The sequence below is a fragment of the Pantherophis guttatus genome, chromosome 7, assembly GCF_059756535.1.
Source record: "Pantherophis guttatus breed Tessera chromosome 7, ASM5975653v1, whole genome shotgun sequence".
Classification (NCBI taxonomy): Eukaryota; Metazoa; Chordata; class Lepidosauria; order Squamata; family Colubridae; genus Pantherophis; species Pantherophis guttatus.
In genome coordinates this window covers 32,223,538-32,239,237 of record NC_142069.1, presented here as the reverse complement: position 1 = coordinate 32,239,237, position 15,700 = coordinate 32,223,538, and the positions used below count along the sequence as shown (strand labels likewise).

At 37.4% G+C, this 15,700-nt stretch overlaps 1 protein-coding gene across 2 annotated transcripts in view; it reads right to left on the bottom strand.

Moving 5' to 3' along the window:
* The window catches only part of EP300 (EP300 lysine acetyltransferase), a 78,195-nt gene that overhangs the window by 15,695 nt on the left and 46,800 nt on the right, over nt 1-15,700 (bottom strand). Inside the window, exons 11-22 of one of the 2 annotated variants that reach the window (XM_060694583.2) lie at nt 14,056-14,133; nt 12,903-13,012; nt 12,432-12,587; nt 11,535-12,050; nt 10,906-11,103; nt 9,930-10,086; nt 9,446-9,564; nt 6,004-6,243; nt 5,384-5,472; nt 3,604-3,714; nt 1,629-1,685; nt 651-728 (exon numbers count right to left, since the gene is read on the bottom strand). In XM_060694583.2, the coding sequence (XP_060550566.2) occupies nt 651-728; nt 1,629-1,685; nt 3,604-3,714; nt 5,384-5,472; nt 6,004-6,243; nt 9,446-9,564; nt 9,930-10,086; nt 10,906-11,103; nt 11,535-12,050; nt 12,432-12,587; nt 12,903-13,012; nt 14,056-14,133 (1,909 nt within the window). The remainder of the gene's footprint in view (nt 1-650; nt 729-1,628; nt 1,686-3,603; nt 3,715-5,383; nt 5,473-6,003; nt 6,244-9,445; nt 9,565-9,929; nt 10,087-10,905; nt 11,104-11,534; nt 12,051-12,431; nt 12,588-12,902; nt 13,013-14,055; nt 14,134-15,700) is intronic. The other variant, XM_034402905.3, reaches the window with a different exon arrangement.

The following is a 15,700-nucleotide window of genomic DNA, read 5'->3' as shown; positions in this document are numbered from 1 at the left end:
AGAGCATATGCACCAAATTCCTTGTGTGTCCAATCACACTTGGCCAGTAAAGAATTCTATTCTATATGGCATAGGACCAGGTTATCAGTGCGACTGTCTCTCCCTAAGGACATCTACCCATTCTATCAGATCAAATAGTGTGTGCACACTTCTAGCCCCTTCCCTTAAACAATGGCATTTTATGGAATCTAGGAAGTGTGTCTTTTCAATGGCAGTCCCTGCCCTATGGAAAACTTTCCCTTGAAGTTTGGCAGGCACTCCCTCCCTTCCAAAAACCACTTAAAACCTGACTATTCACCCAGCTTCTGGGACAGGCTGAAGTACATAAGAGGATTTAATAATGAACCTGATGGAGAAGCTTAATTTTGGTACCAGATTTTTTACTTATGGCTTTAATAGAGACATGCATTATGTGGTTTTATTATTGATGTTGTTTTAATTTTTGGTTGGGAGCTGCCCAGAGTTTGATGTAAAATGGCAGCTATATAAAAGTTTTAAATAAGTAAAATTACATTACAACTTTGTTAATCTATTTAGATGGTTATCAAAGATCACATGGAACTACAATAAATTTTACCATTAGCATCTTTTCCAAATATCATTTGTAATTTTTACAATTGTAAATAAACAGAAAAGGAAAAGCAGCATACCCAGATGGCCAGATTATTTCATTGTGAAGTACACAAATCTGATGCATCTTTCTTCCACATTCGATACATTCAACAAATCTAGAACAGAAAAGAGCCATAAGCACTCAAAAAATAACTATCGTTATTTAAAAAAATGTTTCAGAGATAAAGAAATTATGCAATGTGGCAAAATCTATTTATTCTTTAAGCTTATAGAGTTCTGTATACATATCTTTAATCAGAAATATATAAAATGTACCTTGAAGTACAAAATATCATTTAAAACTGAATTGCTATCTCACACATACTAACAGAGATTTGAGATTTGAATTCTACTGTGCCATTAAAAAATGTATCTCAAGCTCCAACATACCTTTTATACAGTATGTTTACAAATATACATACAGTATCTACCTACTTAAATATATAACAGGAGAGGGACAGGTGAATCAGTATTTTTAAAAAAACAACTAATAAAATGTTTAAGATAAAAGAAAAGTTTCAAAAATGGATCCTCCCTTAACAACCAGAATTAGGACTGGAAACGCCATTGCTAAAAGATGTTAAGAAAACATCACCATGCCAGATTTATATCAGTTCCTTTGTAAGCAATCACCCATGGTTGGTGAGACATGTGATCACAACTTGTGATTGTAATGCTGATTTCTCCATTTATTGCTTGTCACAAGCCAGCTATGAAGTTCACATAGGATGGTGAAAATGGGTTAAACTTGTACCGACTACAAAGTGTCCAAATGGCGATCATATAAGTGCAGGACACTGCAATGGCTTTGAGTTTGAAGACTGAGTATTCAAACTGCTGTAACTATGATCAGTTACTAAATAGGCCAGTCATTAACTGAGGACTACCTGTATTATCAAATATGACTAAAGCAATCAATAGTTTTCAATCCCAAAGCAAAAATAAACCAGCAACAAAATGATAACACATTTGTTTTGTTCTAAAAATACAAATTTAGCTGCTCAAGTATCACTTACTGTTCTGGATCCAGTGTATCATTTTTTCTTTTTGAAAACTGATCTTTATTTATTGTGCTGAGGAGAGAAATGGGCAATTTCAGTTGTACGAAGATGGACATTAGCATAATAAAACAATTTTAGATCGGCAGCAGACACATCTACATTTAAGCAGGATCTTCTAAACATACTGCTTTTTAAGAATGTTTGGGGAATAAAGGAAAGGTTTATTTATTTAACAAGATGATATAGTATCCCAAGCTAATACTTTCAAAGTTTGGATTTAGACACTGGAAGCTCTATGGTTCTGACCTGAGAAGGTACTCACATCATTTAACAATCTGGCAAGAAGCTCCAGAAGATTTCTTCCTAATGAGGCATAAAAACCACCTATGTTTGTAAACTACCTATCTCATGGCTGGGAGAGGGTCATAGAGGAGGTATAGAGCACATTCATTTTCAAACAAGTTTAGTTGCTTAACACAACCTATTGGTTACATCAATCAGAATTCTTTATTACTTCTCATTTCTTGACAGAGAGGTCAGGACACAGTTATCCATACACAACTCAAGTTAATTTCTTATATAAACAACCTAAGCCAGAAATGCCATAATTTATACTTTTACATTTTTTTTTACACAACATTAGTACAAGGTAAGGTTCAGAAATTCCAGTCGATCCAGAATTTCTCATGATTAATGTCACATAGAAATAATTATAACTGTAAGACTAGAGAGCTAACTAGTAACAAGCACAATTTGAACCAGTGGCTTAACTTCTATGGCCTAAAATAAAAGTTATCTGAAAAAATGTTGCAAGTTCTTTCTAACAAATAAGTTCCTCCAAAATCAGGATTTCTAGCAGGCAGTAAAACTCAGATTACACAATTGTTGCCTCAGCAGGATTGTCTGGTTAGTTTCCTATCACCTTTTGACATTGGTAAACTCATTTTCTGGAAAATATTTACCATTTTAGAATTCAACCTAGTTTACAATTATGTCTCCTAAATTTGGTATAGTTACAAAAATATAATAAAATAGCTTTTAGGCAACACAGCGATAAGAGTTTAGCACTTCTATGAACTGAAAAATTATATAAAGGAATAATTCGTTTGTCGGAAGAGAAATATACACCTTGCTAAATATTTATTGCAGCTGTTTTCATTTTCTCCAGTAAAATAAAAAAGGATTAAAGAATTTACAATCCCATCTATTTCTTAACATTTAAAGTTTATTATATCATTACATTTTAATTTTGTTTTTTTATAAATGTAATATTGCAAAAGATAGTTATTTCAAGACACCACCTATGGAAAATTCATCGTACACTAGAAATCTTGACACTACTGCTTTGCATCATTGCTCAGTAACGAAGAAATTTATTATGACAAAACGAGTAGAAATATAGCACTTGAAACTATAAGAATGATGCCCTAACTTTAGAACTTGTAGATCAATATTTTTTAAAAAATGAGATAATTTAAACAAAATATAATTGTATAATTATTCCAGATCTAAGCTTTTCTTTGAACTTTGTGACTTTAATATGATCCTTTTTTGTAGAGCAAAATCATTTTACACTTATAGAATTAAAAGCTTTAGTACTGGACACATTTATGCACTTTCCATATATACTTAATGAAAAATTCTTATTATTCCACCTTGTTCTGAAATTTTAAAATAATTTGTTTTCAAATCCCTCACTTGGAGGTTTATTTTCTTAAGTAAAACTTTTTACTAAAACATGGCTTTTTCAAAAAAAAAAAAAATAGAACAGGGTGTCAAACTCGCGGTGTCACATTGTCATGACATGACGTATCACAACTTTCCCCCCTTCACTAAACCAGGGGTGGGCGTGGCCAGTGTGTGACGCATCTGGCCTGCGGGCTGTGAGTTTGACACCCCTGATATAGAATGTACATCATGATAGGTTTGCTAATAACATAATTATAGCTTCTGAAAGTTAAATATTATTAAAGAGGACACAATTACTCACGTTTGTGGTTGTGATGGATCATCCCCCAAAGAAACGCTTTCCCCTTGGATTTCGTTGAAGCACTTCTCACAGAAATGATACCTGTCGGCAAGAAGGCCATATTTGGGTGAACTGTTCCGTCCACACAACACAGCCCAAGCCAAGCAACGAAGTCACCAATCACAGCAGGCCAAGGAGGGGGGCGGGAGCAGAGAGCAGGTCATCAACGACGACAGGGACATTCAATGATGAAGATTTATGGGACCCAGATTTTGATATTGGTTGTTTTGTTTTTTGTTTTTGTTTTTGTTTTGGGTTGTTTTTTTGCAATCAAAGCCAAGTGCAGACAACGACAAGCATGAAGGAGAAATAAAAATATACATACAAACAAAGAAATGGGGTTTTCAGGACAAAAAACAAAAACACAGAAGCAAGACAGGACAACACAAAGCAGAAAGCCAAGGCAAAGCACAGATTAGCATTAAATCTCTCAAATGGGATTACAAGCAGCAAATTATAGCAAACAAAATGTATTTGGTTAAGTATACCCATGCTCAATTACCAATCAAAATGAAGAAAAAAGAAGTGCAACTGCTGCTCTGCAGCTGCATTAAGTTAGCAACTTTCTTCACATCTAATATGAAAGAGCAGGATAGGCATGAAAATAAATGATCCTGCAAATGCTTTAATGTTTATGGAGCATATACTTAAATATTTGTTTGCAATAACTCTTTATAGGAGTTATTTGAATAATTTTTATCCAATTATTCATGATTTGTTGAAATGTTAGATGCAATAACAAGCAGCTGCATATTGTACATTCTTAGCAGGTGAAGTCCATAAATTTGGATGTCTGGAATAGATGTTGTATTAAGAGGATTCCATCTTCATTTGATTTGGGTTTGAACTACGTTCAAGAGTGTATAGAAACTGCTGTCTCTCTATTGCTTCAGGAAGGGCGCACAAACACAAAGGAAAACCAAAACCAAAACAACTACACAAACCCCCCCCAAATTGTGACAACATTTTAAAGCAAAACAAAAACAACACTATCAGATCTGTAATTGCTAAGGAATGAATCAGACAAGTTACTTCCCCAATGCTTTTTTTCTAATGTGTAATAAAAGGAAATCATATACATTGGTAATGCTAAATTATCAGTTTGGACATTCAGAAAATCAGGACATGAAGTGCCATTTACTAAAAAGATTTTGGCTTTGAACAGCAACTCTTTATTACAAGTAACAGTCTGAATATGGCATGTAGATTAAAAGTTAAAAAATAACTTTTCCTTGAAGTAACAAAATGACCTATTAACTGAAAGTATATAGCTGCAAAAATACATTAAATATTTTTTGTGTTTGAAACAAAAATTCTTCATCTCTCTAAGAAACCCAAAACAGATGACAATCCTTCAGTTTAATGGAAGAGAAAATCTTTATCTCTTGCATTTCCAAAAAGATTAAATCATCGCAACAACAGACATATACACATACACATACTCATTCACACACACATATTACTGAAGGCGCAACAATAGAGTATACAACATCATGTGGTTGCTGGAACTCCAAACCAGGTGGACCTTGAACTAATCCAGTTGTTAAGCAACAGTATTTGACATACATTAATTATGTCTTAATTATCTTAAGTTATGAAAACTGAACTGTGAAATAATAAGCATCTACTTTCAATTTATTTTTTAAACCACACAGATTCATTTTTGCTGTTGTTAATGTGACAACATTGATTTAAACAGAAAAGCAAAAAACAGTGAGTAGGCGCACTATTATTTTCTTACCTGTTTTGATAACTGTAATATGTAGCATCTCGTGGAATTGTGCATAATTGTTTGCCATAACAACATAAAGTTTGTGGTGAAAATTCCAACTGCAAAGAGAGGAGGATATTTATTGAGTAGAAATCCGTTATTTTTTCACCTAGAAATCTTGTCCCATTACACGATTTCCAAGAACATATGGGATATTCATTTCCAGGTAAATCAATTCTCTGGTACAGAATACAATTTAAATTACCTTTAAAATATTCTTTTGTTTACTTATTATGTTACCCAATTTTACTTAAATTTTGTTTTGTGTACCGAGTATATGAACTTGAGTATTGTCCATAACCATATTTAATTACTATTTTACAATAATTTAAACTTGTGGTTACTGAACAATATTCAAGTTATAATTGTTATTATAAGTTATAAGATAAACATTTTAAAATTCACTTTTTAAAACTGTAGATTAAAAGCTGAAGATAAAAACAAAGTTATAGGGAAGAGACATTTGCAGAATGCAATTTCACATGACTGGATATTTATATTTACAATCAATATAAGCACCATGCTTAGAACCAGGTATTCAGTTATCTTAATAACTGTTACATTTTCTCACCTATTAGCTTCTTCCTTACCTTTCGTCCACAGCAGTAGCCAAGGCTCTGCATAACTGGATCAATTTCCTGCTCAAAAACCTCTGCCAACTTGGAACAGTACTTGTATACTCTAGATGTTTTACGATTGTAAAGCCAGGCATTATTGAACATAAGCCAAATATCATCCACATATTGCCAAGGTTCCTGGTACTGTCCTGTATCAAGCTTTCTCTTGATAGTAGAAAGATCCATGGGGTTCTTTACTATATCAAAGTAGTCCTGCCAAGACAAAACATTGATAAATTATGCTTCTGAATCTTCAATCCTAATATTGGATTTCATTTCCCCCTTTAACTTCTCATTTGACAATTCAAAGCACTGTATACTGGGTTGTTGTTGAGGTCCTTTGAGAAGCTACAGCTAGTCCAGATCAAGCAGCATAAATAATTACCATAAAGCTCTATATGACACAGGGCCTGAATATTTGTGGGACTGTCTCTCTCAAATTACAGGTAGTCCTGTACAACAGTTCATTTAGTGACTGTTCAAAGTTACAAGGCTTTACATTTATGTAAAGCCGCTGGGCGAGATCATCTGTGGTTTCGGGGTGAAGTACCACCAGTACGCTGATGACACCCAGCTGTACATCTCCACCCTGGACCACCTCAACGATGCCCTTGAAGTGATGTCCCGGTGTCTGGAGGCCATGCGGATTTGGATGGGGAGGAACAGGCTCAGGCTCAACCCATCCAAGACCGAGTGGCTGTGGTTTCCGACGTCCCGATATAGTCAGTTGACGCCATCGCTGACTATTGGGGACGAATCACTGGCCCCCACGGGGAGGGCTCGCAACTTGGGTATCCTCCTGGATTCACGGCTGTCTTTAGAAGAGCACTTGACAGCAGTGACTGGGAGGATTTTTCATCAGGTTCGCCTGATTCGCCAGTTGCATCCCTTTCTGGATCGGGACTCCCTACACACAGTCACTCATGCCCTCGTCACTTCCCGCCTGGACTACTGTAACGCTCTCTACATGGGGCTCCCCTTGAGGAGCACCCGGAGGCTCCAACTGGCGCAGAGTGTGGCTGCGCGGGTGGTTATGGGAGCAACATGGCGCTCCCGTGTGACACCTCTCCTGCGCGAGCTGCACTGGCTCCCAGTGGTCTTCCGGGTGCGCTTCAAGGTTTTGGCCACCACCTTTAGAGCGCTCCATGGCTTAGGACCTGGTTATTTACGGGACCGCCTACTACCACAAGCAGCCTCCCACCGGCCGGTACGCTCTCATAGAGAGGGGCTCCCCCGGGTGCCGTCAGCTAAACAATGTCGACTGGCGGCCCCCAGGGGAGGGCCTTCTCTGTGGGGGCACCCACTATCTGGAACGAGCTCCCCCCAGAGATAAGGAGGATCCCGGATCTGCGCACTTTCCGCTGTGCTCTTAAGACTCTCCTATTCCAGCAAGCCGGCCTGGCCTAATTTTCTCCCCTGTTTTAAAATTCTTTTAAATCGTAATTTTAATCTGTTTTAAATTATTGGGATTTTTAATTGTCTCGGGCTAAATTATTTAATCTGGTTTTAATTATGTTTTTTAACTTTTGTATTTATGTATTTTATTTTGTGCCTGTTCACCGCCCTGAGTCCTTCGGGGGTGGGCGGTATATAAATCTAAAAAAACAAAACAAACAAAACAAGGGCACTTAAAAATGTGACTCACTTAACAACCAGATTACTAAATTACCAACTGCAGTGATTCACTTAACAACTGTGGCAAGAAAGGTTGTAAAATGGGACAAAACTCACTTAACAAATGTCTCACTTAACAACAGAAATTTTGGGCTCAATTGTGATCGTAAGTCAAGGACTACCTGTATCTCTGCTCTTTCAACAAGATCAGATAAGGTTGGCATGAAGCAAGTTTACTACTCTACAGTGTCACATTATGGGATCCAGGAGGTATGCCTTCTCTTGGAGCAGCAGCTTCACCTACATCTAAAATCCGGATGCTCCTAACCATACTAATTTTGAAGGCCCTGAAGACTTGGTTCTTCTTGCTGGGCCAGGTTGCTATGTGAACTTGCTTTAGTGTGAAGTATGTGCCATGCCTGAGCTTTTAATCATTTTTTATGTATTTTGATCTTTTTAATCCTTTATTACCTGTCCAATCACTTATCAAGTGGATGGCAATATAAATTGAATAAAATGAATATCAATACTTCATTCCTCAGCCAAACAAACCTATCCTCAAACCTCAAGGAATTGCTTGTCCTTCTCAGGAGGTACTAGTTTGTTTCCAACAAAATAATGCAAAGTTCTTATTTCAAATCACCACTTTATTAACTGAAAGGCAACAATCTTATTCTGTAAGAGACTTCTATAATTTATCCTAAATTATAAACTACACCACCCTATGGAAAACGTCACAGATTATACTTTTATTGCTCAAACTGAATGCTTTGTAATATTAAAAGAGAAAAATAGTAAATCAATTATTACCAATTACACTAATCTATCAAAGACAATAAGCATAACCATTAAGGTACATATGTACATATGTATAATATCTACATGCACCTGTACAAATGCCACAGAGGAATTTGTAGAAGATAACCAGCACCTTGAATTGCACCTAAAGTTTCCTGCGAGTCAGTGCAATTTGTAGAGTGCTGGATATAGATATTAAAAAGGAACAACAAAAACTGCCTGCACTGCTGATTTTGCCTGACATAATATAATGGCAGGTGGTACCTCTTCACTCCCCTATCTGTGAGGGGAGAAAATCATAACAGCTGATGAACTCCTTTTTACTACCAGCATTGCATATTCTATTTGGGCTCACAATGATATTGGCAATCAGTCATCAAAGTTACAGCCAATGTAGTATCCTCATGGTAACGTGTTCAAAATTTGGGCACTTGGCAGCCTACCTACTTTTATTACCACAGAATGATCTAATGACCATAGGCTGTGCTTCAAGTTCCCCAACCCACCTATCTCAGCCTGCATAATCTCTGCCCTTTTGGCCACTTGCCCTCCACTGTCCCTGCTGTCCTGCATCTCATCACCCCAGCTGACCTTTACAGTCTTCTTCCTCTTGCTGTTGATGAGGAAGACCAGCCAGGTCCTTTGCAAGACAGCTGCTGGCCACATGAGGCTTCAGGAAGGCTGCATATGACCACCAGCTGCCTCATGAAGGCAGTGGGCAGTGGTGGAGTGCAAGGTGGTCAAAAGGACACAGATCAGAAGTAATAGATGAGTGTGGGAAGTTGAAGAGGTCAGACTGACAGGGCAGGAGAAGCATGGGGCTTAAAACTGCAACTGTGACTACCAAAACTGCCACTGCTAAGCAATGTTTTGCCTAATGAATGCATTGCTTAGTGATGGAAATTCCGGTCCCAGTTAGGATTAAGCAAGGACTACCTATATGTAAGGTTTGGCAACATAATGATATGTTAATACAAAAAAAAATTTTTTTAAATGCACTTACAGGAATTCCTAGTAGTTGAGGATCCACAGGCTGCCGGAAAGGAAGGGACTCTGGGTCCTGGCGATACAGTGCCTCCAAAGTTGGCATAAGTGCCTGTCTCAACTCTTCCGGCTTGAAAACTTTGAAAAAAGTTATGGAAGATTGAAGGCGACATACCAACCAAATTAGTTACCTATTTTAACATCCAAGCAATGCTTTAAGTGCAGTGTCAGTATTCAGTGTCCAATGCTGGACAGAATTTATTGATCTAGATTTTGATATTAAGACTAGGATTATTGTAAAGTTAATTTCTGCAATGTATTCTGTTTTTCTAATATTAAACAGCTATATTTCATAGGTATTTCTTCTAACAGATAAGACATTTCTGGAAAAGTATTTCTGGTACCAAAATGTTAAAACATAAATTCAAATCTCAGTTGAAGAAAATGACTTTGCCTCCATATGATGATGGCCAAAAAATAAATAAATAAATAAAATGACTTACTTTTTCTCTTTGACTGCCCAGAAGCTGGTGAAGACTGGGTACCTGGAGTACTAGGCCTTTCCTCTTCTTCCTTTACTTCTTGCTTCATTTCTGGTTTCTTTTCCTCCTGTTGCATTGGTTCAGATTTACATTCATCCGCTAGGGGTTCTACTTTAATCTGGAAAACAGTTTGTAAATTTAACATTACATGTTTTCTATCTTTAGCAGTTTAAGAGATTACTTCTCTCCTGTGTGTGTGTGTGTGTGTGTGTGTGTGTGTGTGTGTGTGTGTGTGTGTATATATATATATATATATATATATATATATATATATATATATATTTGTACTGTCAATATTGATAGAAATATGTTTCCTCTGAATCTATAGAAAAGGACATAGAAAACACATATGCACGTATGGCTATGATACATGCACAGATCTGGCCACAATCAAATGCAGCCTTATAGTACATGTAGACTAGGGATGTGCAGCATTGTGGCTCCCATGTATTCTGGATTACAATACTTTGCCATTGGCTATGGTGACTATGGGTGATGAAACATGAAATCCAAAGTATCTGGAGATATAACCTTTTGCTCTACCCAATATTGTAGATAATCTAAATTCAGTTAGATCACCATTATCTCATCATTATTTTTCATTTGTTCTCCTTGACTAAAGTACTTTTTCCAAGACACTCATATTCTGAATACAGAATTAGTTTATATTAAAAGGAGAAAATCACTTTCCTGCATGATGGCATGTTTTCATTTCAATGTATCTACATAACTACTCATGATCCTATTGCTGATACTGGACCTAACATCAGCAAGAGACACAAAGAAAACCTGTAATAAAGAAAACCTGCCCATCGAGTCTTTCAGTTTATGAAGCATTTTAGTTTTACTTATTAGCCAACTGGTCAGAATGGTGAATGAGTAAAGCATCCTCTCCCAAACTACTGATTTTCAGATATGCCTATCACCCTTTAGTCACCTCTGGTTTCTCATCTATTTGATGATCTGTGTGTTCAGAGTCCTCCTCTTCCATTTTAACCTCCATTTTAATTTCAGGTAAAGTTTGCTGCTGCTGCTGCTGCTGCTCAGGGGCAGCTTGCTGAATGTTTACATCTGCACTGCTGGTGGATGGTGGATTTGATACCTGCCCATCAATATTTGCACCTGGCTGTGAAAGCTAGAAAAAAAAACACAATAAATCCAGAATATAAAAAGTGAAGCCATATGACTTTACCAAATTTATTTTTTTGCTTCCTTTTCTGTTTGTAAATTATATTAGCTCTGGCATCGCTCTCTACCTGCACAAAAGAGATGTTGCACAATAAATTTAACATTAGCTTATACTTGTCCACCATGGAAGCATCCCATTTTTTTTACAGCTGTTTGTTTCTCCAAACAGAGGTCATTAAAATTAAACTGATGACAATTGTTTTTCATATTATTAAATTCCATTAAAACACCACTGAGGAGAAGAAAGGGCAAGTTTCAAAATTTACCACAGTTCAAGTTCTATTCCCTCATGATACGTACACTCGAAGAGATTTTTGCTCTGCAAAAATTTGCAGTTTTGAAAAATAATAGTATTAGAAGAGTAAAAAGTTTTCTTACAGGTGTTGTAGGGTGTTGAGGTTGCAGTGTCGCTGTTGGGGTAGGTACAGATGCAGTTGTGCTCTGTTGTGAAAGAGGTTGCTGTGGCAACTGCTGCTCTGCAGAAGGGGTAACAGAAACTGGAGGCTGCACTTGAGGAGTCAACTGAGCCTGTGGGGGTGTTGGAGTCTGCCTCTGAGAGGGGTGCATAGTTTGTGACTGGGGCCCAGAAGGTGGTATTTGAGAAACAGCAGCAGAGGCAGAGGCAATAGTTGCCTGTTGTGGTGCAGTTGGCTGCTGTTGTTGCTGCTGTTGTTGCTGCTGTTGTTGCTGCTGCTGCTGCTGCTGCTGCTGCTGCTGCTGGGAAACCAATCCTGGGGGCGTATGATGAGGTGTAGGAGTACGACTTGGTACTGGAGAAGGAGAGTTACGATGCAATGCAGACTGTGGAATGGGGGGACAATGAATATGAACCCCTTGAGAGCCAGGAGCCACTGCTGGAGATGTTACAGGACATGAAGAGTTGGTCATTTGTGCCTGCAAATTTAAAAAAAAAAGGTTCTGAATATACTGTATTTGTAGATTTGGGGTCCAAATTCACGCCATAAGGACTAAAAGCTTCCCATCCCTCCTTCAGCTATTATCATAAAAACAAGACATGCTAAGAAAGCAATAGCAATTGGACTTTCCAGTAATCCCTTCTGGGAAATGAGCATAGCCCTGGCTACAGTCAATTAATTAAGCTGAAAAGGAAAAAAAGAATTCAGCAAAGATAAAAGTTACAAATAAAAAGAAAACTGACAATGTCACTGGCAAGCTTATATGAAGAACCTTCTTTCAATTTTGTACATTTCATTTATCTACATTAGCTATAGACATATCTGTAATCAGAGATTAAAATATCTTCTCAACACATACTTGAGAAGCTGGAGTCTGATTGGCAGGTTGAGTCATAGGTGTGCTAGCTGGATTCATTCCAGGGGACAATGCAGGAAATTGGTTTTGTGGTACAAATTGACTTTGACCAGAAGACTGACCAACCCCTTGAGGTTGCATACGTGGGGAAAATCCAATCTATAAGAAAACATCAATGAATAGAAATATTGTATAATGCCATTAATTTTCATATTATCTAAATTCCAATAAAACAGGTGTTTTAAAATATTCCCTTCTAAATTGTAAGAAATATTTGACTATCTATAGATTTTCCATCAATTGCTCAATAAATCAATTCTCCGAAGAATGCATATATGACTTAAACAAATTCAAGACATAACTAATTAAAATATGGACAAAACACCACACTTAGACAGAAGACTTAACTTTACCAGCTAATTTATTAGAAAACATAGAAATCACAACTAATAACAGATAGAAGAATCAACCAACCTGATTTATATTCCCAGTCTGGTTTAGCTGTCCGGGGTGTGGAAGGGGAGGGGTTTGTCGGGGTCCAACTGATGGCATCGACATGGTTATTGGGCCAAACTGATTCATTCCTGTGAATGTTCATGGTTAAATAAAAATTTACAGTGTTCACTAGAATATTGATGTGTTACACTTTTTTTTTAAAGGTACAAAAAAGAAAGAGCTGTTGGAGCAACTCAATACTAGTGAGAAAATAAGGAGAAAACAATGGATGGATGGATGGATGGATGGATGGATGGATGGATGGATGGATGGATGGATGAATGAATGGATGGATGGATGGATGGATAAATAAATAAACAAACAAATAAACAAATAAACAAACAAACATCAGCAATTAATAAACAATCATTTAGAAAAAGCTTTGACCTGACAACATTTGAAGGAAACAATGGAAAAGCAATGATTTTTAAAATGCTATATGTATAAAGCTTTAAGTTAAACTGAAGCAAAGGCTTTATTGTATTATTTGAAAAGCCATTTAATATAGGTATTTTGTAACACAGCTAGAGGCTAATATAAAAATACAAAGATAAAAAGAACAAAGCAAGAGCCTATGTGTAATTATGTGGCCTAGATAAAGCCATATATTGTTTCCATTAGCAAGATCTGAAAATCCAACTAACAGAAAAAGATGGTTTAAAAATTAGCAAAAATGTTGACAACTGTTTGATAAAAAGGAAAATTAGCACATTGTAAGCTGCCCTGAGTCTCCGGAGAAGGGCGGCATATAAATCAAAATTAATTAAAAAAAAAAAAAGATATATGGTATATGCCCCTTTGAGATAAAGGAAACTATTTTGCCTAGAACAGAAAGCATCCAACTGAAGGACAAGGAAAACTTGCTCTGCTTAGTTACACTGAAAGTATAATGCCGGTGGATTGTGTCACATAAGAAAAAGCAATAATATGACAGAGATACATGACCTCTATCTATTGAGAAAAAATATAAAGTGGCAAAACAAGAGCAGATATATTCTAGAACTAAAATACTGAATGTGGAAAGCCAGTCATAGTAGTAAGAAATTGTTAGGGCAGAATGAGTATACAACCTAAATACAAAATTTCTTGAATCTAACGATAAATGTCATATGAGAGGTCTCTAAAGTCTCACCTGGTGGTGTCTGCATGCGATTTACCATTTGGTTTGGCACATTGGAACGAATCATGTTTGGGTCAGGAAGAGGACCATCTGTAATGTAGTTAAAAATCCCAAAAATTAAATTAATATTTTTTCACAAATCCTAGGCACTTTATAAGGGCTCATTCACATATCCCTCCAATTATGCTAATTGGTAAATGATTCTTTATATACATGTTCTCATGTTTGGGATCCGACTGGGGAGAACATTACTGGAGGCAGCTATTGGATTAATTAGATGGTGCCCCTCTCCCCCTCCCCCGGCTTCATGGTCCCCCTCAGTCCATTTTTAAAAATTTCATATTATTGTATATTGTTTTATTCCTTTGCTATTGTTATGTTCACATTTTTTTAAAATTTCTTTTCATTTTATTGTTGTAAGCCACCCAGAGTAGTCCCATGACAAGATGGGTGGCAAATAAATAAATAATGCAGCCTTTGTTTGATCCCTAACCCAAAGCTGGGGATATTGATCTGATCCAACTATTGTTCTTCATTTTATTTATTTTATTTTATTTTATTAAATTTTTATACCACCCTTCTCCTGCTGGACTCAGGGCGGTGAACAGCCAAGAATAAAAAACATCCAATACAAAATTTAAAATTATTAAAAGAATTAAACAAATTTTGGCCCAGATTTAAAACATCCCAACTAAAATCCGTTACAATTAAAATATCGGGGGGGGGGGGGGAGGGTTACACCAGCCCAGCTTGGTGAAATAGAAAAGTTTTGAGGGCACGGTGAAAAGCACGGATATCTGGTATCCTACGTATCTCCGGGGGCAGGTCGTTCCAGAGGGCAGGTGCTGCCACAGAGAAGGCCCTCCCCCTGGGGGTCGCCAGCCGACACTGCCTGGCTGACGGCAACCTGAGGAGTCCCTCTCTGTGGGAGCGAACTGGCCGGTGGGAGGCTATCGGTGGCAGAAGGCGGTCCCGTAAGTACCCAGGCCCTGTGTCATGGAGTGCTTTAAAGGTGGTAACCAACACCTTGAAGCACACCCAGAAGACCACTGGGAGCCAATGCAGCTCGCGTAGGAGGGGTGTCACATGGGAGCGGCCCATCGCTCCCATAATCCCCCACTGCACCAGTTGGAGCCTTCGGGTGCTCCTCAAGGGGAGCCCCATGTAGAAAGCATTGCAGTAGTCCAGTAGTTCTATCACAAGTCTTACTCTATGCAGTGTTTGTGATGGCTTGGTAACAATCATGCTGATGATATAGCAGGGGCTATTGGCTGCTTCTGGCTATTGTGGGCATACCTTTTCCCTTCTAATACTGGTGATTTCCCTGTATGGCCATCTTGGCTTAGAAAGGAGAAACCAGGTAATTTTTGCTCAGTGTTTACCAGGTGAGAAAAACAAGCAAGACTGAATAAGTAAGAAAGTGCTAGTGTGAGCAATAGAAAGGAAACAATAGGAATGTAAAGCAGAAAAGATGGAAAATCCCCATCTGTCTCACAAATCAAATTCTGATAGATTACTAAACCTAAACATCTTCAAAATCTGATTTCCCCATCCCCCCAGTGCTAGCCCATTCTGGAGAGCAGTTGGTGAATTTTTTCCTACTGGTAGGAAATTGAACAATCATTTTTGCCAACTTGCTCCACATGGAAATTGTCAA